Source organism: Ursus arctos, unplaced genomic scaffold (assembly GCF_023065955.2).
Source record: "Ursus arctos isolate Adak ecotype North America unplaced genomic scaffold, UrsArc2.0 scaffold_3, whole genome shotgun sequence".
Taxonomy (NCBI): Eukaryota; Metazoa; Chordata; class Mammalia; order Carnivora; family Ursidae; genus Ursus; species Ursus arctos.
Genome location: NW_026622985.1, coordinates 14,694,459 through 14,700,562, shown reverse-complemented (window position 1 = coordinate 14,700,562; position 6,104 = coordinate 14,694,459). Strand labels below are relative to the sequence as shown.

Here is a 6,104-nt window from a genome sequence, read left to right as displayed (position 1 = left end):
CTATACATGCAACTCTGTACACATGATTAATTCTTTTCCTTTAGCTGAGCGAAGAAAAGGAATCAAAGAAATCTGTTGAGCTGTGGACTCCAAATGCTAATTCTACCACTTTCAGAATGTAACTGCAGATTTTTGGTAATTAGTTTGTAACGTCAATTTAGAAGTTAAAAAAAAATGCAACAGAACTTCAGTAGATAGGAATGATCAGCTTGTGACTGAAACAATTAAGTGTTGACTCATCGGTACAAGGAAGCAGGTTAAGGAAGAACAGAAAAGATAGATTAATTATAACGAACGTGAGAGGTGGGATTTTAGCTGACATTATGAAAGTGGCAGGCATTTCTCTAGTGTCTTAATAAGAGTTAGGATTGGTTCACTACTGTACATCTGTTTATTACGTTAAAGGACATCAAGAACACAGAATTGGATTCATCGTAATATTGGTTCATAAAACAGTATAATCATTTATCTATAAATAGGTCTTTTTAAATTATTTTTTTTAATTCTACTTAGGTGTTGATGATTTACTTAATAAGTAGACAAATACCTGGGAATCCCTGATTTAGCTGAAGGACAAAAAAATTACAAATAATCTACATGCACTTTTCTTAGTTCATCAACTAAGCATAGAATTTAGTGATAACCTTCAACACCTGTCCCATTTCCTGTGTTGTTACTGACGGGACAGGGCACATGCTGTTCTGTTACAGATGGGACCTTGGTGGCTTTGTGGAAAGTGACATGAATCAATTTAGATACAATCTTCCCCTTATTCCCCTATTCCAAACTGTTTGACTAATCTGGGGACAAGCATAACCACTTATTTGACCATCTGCTTAATTTTCTCCTTTTGCTCCTGCAGATGGACTGTCCACCTCTCTTTATCTTGCCCTGGGCATTACTAGATAGACCCTCACAGACTCCATCTGTGGTCTTCCTTATCTTCTGGTTGCTGTTGGAAGCAGTCAGTGGGAGCATCAGCAGGAGACTGGGAAGTGGGAGCAGTGAGCTCCGGGTTCCCTCTATGACAAGTGGCTTTGGGTTGGCGGCATCCTCCCTGGGTCCGACATATGGCGCCATCTACCCCAGAGCCAGAGGTTCATGCTCAGGAACCAAGAGGTGCAGGTGGGATTAGCTATTCCTTTTTAATCCACTGGGAGAATTTTTTTTCTTTTCTCCCAGGGCCCTGGATTCAGGGTCCTGGAAATATAGTGCCCAGGACTGAGGGATTGAATGTTTTTTGTCAAGTAACAAGGCCAAATTCCTTTGAACTTCAACTCTTAGTGGCCAACATTCAATGGAAATCAGAGCAAAGATGCCCGTTACTATAGTCCATAGGGGTTAGCCTCCTGGAGCACTGAGCAAGGTGGAGAAATGAGGAGAATAAATCCTGAGGGGAAAACAGAAGGCATTCAGCAAAGTCCACCATTTATACCCCTCAGCATCCACTCCTGCCCTTGCCTGGGAGAAAAATCTATGCCCCCAAAGAAGGGAACACACAGAATCCAACTTGAAAATCTATCTTCTTCTCAGTCTCCGGGTGAAGATCACGTGAACCTAATTGCCAGGAACCTTCCATGAAAGCTAACAGATCATGTTTCACACAATAAAAGTGCCAGACCATCTTGCTGAATGAAATCACAGTAACGTGCATCTCTGTAATCAATTGTGCTTGAGGGGATCTCATTCCTGAAACTGCATGTGGGCAAAAGAGACTTAAAGACAGCAAGGAAGGTACAGTACAGTGTTAACAAGAAGACTGAGATTTGTGCAGCCCTCTGTAGTACCTGGTATCTGTCCTACACAGAGGAAAAGACACACTCTTCCCAGAAGCTACTCTGGGCTCTCCCAAGTGTGAACCTTGTCTCTAACTTGGCAGAATGTCAATGGCAATCAGGAGAGAAAGTAAGATTTTGTTTTATAAAAGAAGACAAGGTTTTTTGAGAAGAGGGGAGAAAAGTGATCAAGACAGAGCCAGTTACAGGCCTTTCTAACCATCAGATTTCACATGTTGTTTCTAGACGCTCAGGAATATGCAGCGATTTTTAATATTATGAAACGTGTGAATTCTGTATCCAATAAATTTTAAAATAACATTCAAAAGTGAGACAAGGTTTCTATGAGACAACTTGGGGACCACAGTAGTGATAAAGAGAAAACTATTCTGATCCCAATGTGTAGAGGTGACATCTACAAGTTGTGCACTTTCCTCTGTCCCAGGTTGTGCCTCCGAGCTAATTCTCCAGGCAGAACATAAAGCAGACTGAAATCAGAACAGTCAACATGGATTTCCAGGTGTGCCTGGAAATTTTTAAAATTACGGTTTTCACAAGGTGACTCTGAGGTAAGAGACATCACTTTTCCCATGCTAATAGTATGTGTGGGCGGCTGGTAATGGATAATGGAACTATGAAAATTGTGATTCTGAAGATGTTACTAGACTTTATTTGGCATTAATTTGATAACATAATGTTGGTTCTATTATTTAAACTTATTGTGTCTCATCCACGCCAGATATGAAAACAACTGAGTCGAGCCCAAATCATCAGGACATGTTGAGCGTGTATCTATGTAAAATCCCACATGCAAGCCCTAACAGGAGCCCCTCAATAATAGTCAAAATACGAATCTCAGTTCAACAGACATTAATGGAGTGGCCACTGTGCTTTCTAGGTCTTGTACATTCTAGTAAGATGCTTTCAGTGTCTTTATGAATCAGACATGTAAACAAACATTTCATTGGCAAAAGTTTACTTAGGACGAGAGGGCTGGTTGGTTTTGCTGCTTTGGCTTTACTGTGTGTGGCCCAGGTGTCCTTGGTGAGGCTCATCTTATCCACAAGGACAAGGGCAGGAGGAGGAAATGACTGCAAAGTTACCCCCACCACCACAATGGGTTTTTGATCCATGCACAAGACCACTGTCCTTCCAGGTCGTACCTCAAAAGCAAGACATATAGAACCATGTAGAAAATTCAGATTTACATTGACTTGGGATGACTTCTCATGAGAATGCCCTCAATATTTAGCTACTCTCTAATTAAACTAAAATAGTCAGCTCTCAGAGTCACGCCTCTGTGGAGTCAGGCACTGAGAGGGTGTAACAAGAGGAAAAGTTTCAGTTGTATTAGGAGATGGGGAAGATAAATAAGGAGCATCCCCCAAACAGAGCAAAGGTAAGTTTCTGCCCCTCCTCCCCCACCCCTTCCTGCATAGGAGGTCTTAGCCTTGAGCCAGCCTTCAGTAGAGGGTAGGGGTGTTGGGCTTTTTCACAAGCAGGCATGTGTTAAATATAAATCTCCCATGACAAGAACAGAAGCTCAGGGAGACAGATGAGAAGTTAATGAATCTGAGGGACCAATTTCCTTCCGAGCACGTAGACTTTCCTTTCGTTAATCATTTTTACCAATGTGATTAAGCTGTAATTGGACTTTGAATTTTCAACTGAAAATGGGTTTCATTCAGCTTAGACCTCCAGGAAGAGCTTTTTTTCTTCACCACGTATAGAAGCATAGGGTTTTCAAGAATTTGACTAACTTTATACGAAGGTAGTGAACATAGTGATATGTTATTTGTATAATATTAACTTAATACAGAAATCGGTCCTATATTTGTGGCAGTTAAACCACCTTATTTTATAGGTCAGAGAACAGAGGTCTACGGAATCTGGACCCCAAATCCCATATGGGGCAGCATTCAGGGAGAAGCAGAAGGTAAAGCGACTCAGGTCTCGTCCAGGGCTGATACATCGACCTGCCTGAGGGTCATGTCCCCACACAGGCGTTAAGGGCCAGGCGTGCCAGGACGTGAGAGTGCTGGGAAGTCAGTGAGATTGTTTTCTGTGTTTCTGCTCGCTGACTCTGCACTCACTGCAAAGTAATTAAAAATCGGCAGGGCAGCAACTTAGAAACAGGAATCAGGAGGTGACTTCCAGTCTCAGCTTATAACCATTTTGTGGTAAATCTCCAGAGAGTCCTTCAAACTTGACACCATTTACACAATATTTTATTTGCACATTATTCAGGGGACATGGTCAGAATCTTAAATCACCGGTCTATAACAGCACTGTCCAATAGAAATAAAAGTAAGTCATCAGTTTGAGACACAAATTAAAAATGGTCTATCTGTTGCATCAAAGAAAGGTTAAAAGAACAAGTAAAGCTATTTTTACTTAGTCCAAGATATCATAAATATTATTTCAACATGCAGTCAATATAGAAACTATTAAAGAGATAGTTTGTCTTCTTTTTGAGTCTTCAAAATAATGGTTTGTATGTTACACAAAGAGCCCATCTCAGCTTGGACTAGCGGACTAGCTACATTTCACGTGCTCAGGAGCCACGTGTGGCTAGTGGCTCGTGGTTCCTGCCGTGAGCAGCACAGATTCTGCTCCAGATGCTTCAGAAACGCTGTGCTGGACGATCTTCAGAGAAGTCCCTCCGGACAGGACAGCTCCCTGGGTCTCCGGGGTTCTGTGCAGTGGACCTGCGGTGGGGGCGTTAGCGAGAGTCCTGGGTGCTGAGGGCTGACCCCAGAGCAACCCCAGGAACCCAGAGCCAGTGGAAGGTGCCAGCCACGCATTGCCCAGGGAGTCAGAGACCTTTTTGTGCTGGGACCAGGAAGGCATGCAGGGCTGTGAGCTTCCCAGGCAGCGCAGTAGTACACGGCCTCGTCGCTCTTCTCCAGCTTCGACATCAACAGGTTACAGCTCTTGCCATCTGAGCCCCTCCTGGCAGTGACCTTGTCCCCTTTCAGAACCGAATCTGTTTGCACGTAAGACGAAAATAGTGCCACTATGAGGAGCCTCTGGGGAGCGTTGCCCTCCTGGTGCTGGTACCAGTGGATGTAGCTGACTTTGGTATTTGCTCTGCAGGACAGGGTGACCGAGCTGCCACTGCGTGCCACGACCAAGGCCGGTTGCTCCAGTCTAATCCCTGCCAGTCTGCCTGTAAGGGGGATCATGATGAGGTCAGGGTGGCCAAAGCCTCAGGGCAGCGCCCACACCTGGCAAGCAAGAGGGAGTCCAGACTCACCGGGAAACAGGAGGACCCACAGGATAGCAAGGAGACCCAGCATGGTTCTGAGTTCTGCCATGGGGTCAGAAGCCCAAGTGACCTTGTGGCTGCACCTGCTGGGAGAAGACCACGGGGGTGGGTGGCAGAGGGCAGGATAGGGGCTGAGCTGCTGCTTCCAGGTGGTACCAGCAGATACTGCTGAGAGAAAGGGGAGAGGGAGGGTGGGAGGGGCCCAGAGAGCAGGGACAGTGAGGGTCAGGGGGCGGGACCACGTCCTGCAGTTCAAATGTCAGATCTTCAGAAGTGGTAAAGACAGGGTCTCAAGAAGGGTCAGCTGAGAAATGCATCTGCAATGAAGCTTTGAGAAGTAAAGGTAGCATTGCCTTCCAATTGAAATGAATGTTCCTTTTCGGTTATCCCAAGTATAGCAGGGCGTCCTGCATATAGTTATGGTGATTAGTTATGCTAATGATACCTGTCAGCCTCAGGGGAGAGGGCAGTGGGGATGGCCAGGAAGGGGACTTGGCTGGGGCGGGGAGGTTTGGGTCCTTCACACCCACTACCAGACCCAGTTCCTGAGCTCCTCCTCTTGGCGAACACTGAAAGGCAGACGTGCCGAGCTATAACCAGGATTCAAGGCTCAAGAGTCTCAAAACGCAGGCTTTGTGCTGAGTTGGTGAGGTATTGATTACAAACTCTGTCAAAAGAATATTCCAGGCCCCTCATTCAGACCCTCAGCAGGTGTCTAGGGCAGCTGTGCTACAAAGTTAAGTGGGAAAGAGATGACAATGGGGGTGACAAGAAAACAACAGGTGGAAAGCGTCTTAGTATATAGCAGGCGAGCAATGTGCGGGGTGAGAAACTGGGTGAAATTTTTCCTTCCTCCTTTCTCTATTTTCTAGATTTTCACCAACTTGAAAATCTTCCTTTTGGGGAGAAAAATCCACAACCATCTATTCTTTCATGAAAGTAAATTTTATTTCACATTGTCAGCACTGAAAACTCTGTTTCTCTCAATGACTGTTCCCATTTGTCTTCAAACACTGCCATCAAAGGCTCAACACCTGTTGGCCATGACCAGCCTTAGTGCA

General features: G+C 44.8%; 1 gene segment (V, D, J or C); it reads right to left on the bottom strand.

Moving 5' to 3' along the window:
- Nucleotides 1–4,423: 4,423 nt before the first annotated feature.
- LOC113258353 (Ig kappa chain V-VI region NQ2-6.1-like) lies at nt 4,424–5,160 on the bottom strand. The segment is given in 2 exon segments: nt 4,424–4,944; nt 5,032–5,160. Coding segments are annotated over 2 exon segments (582 nt in total).
- Between the last annotated feature and the right edge of the window lie 944 nt (nt 5,161–6,104).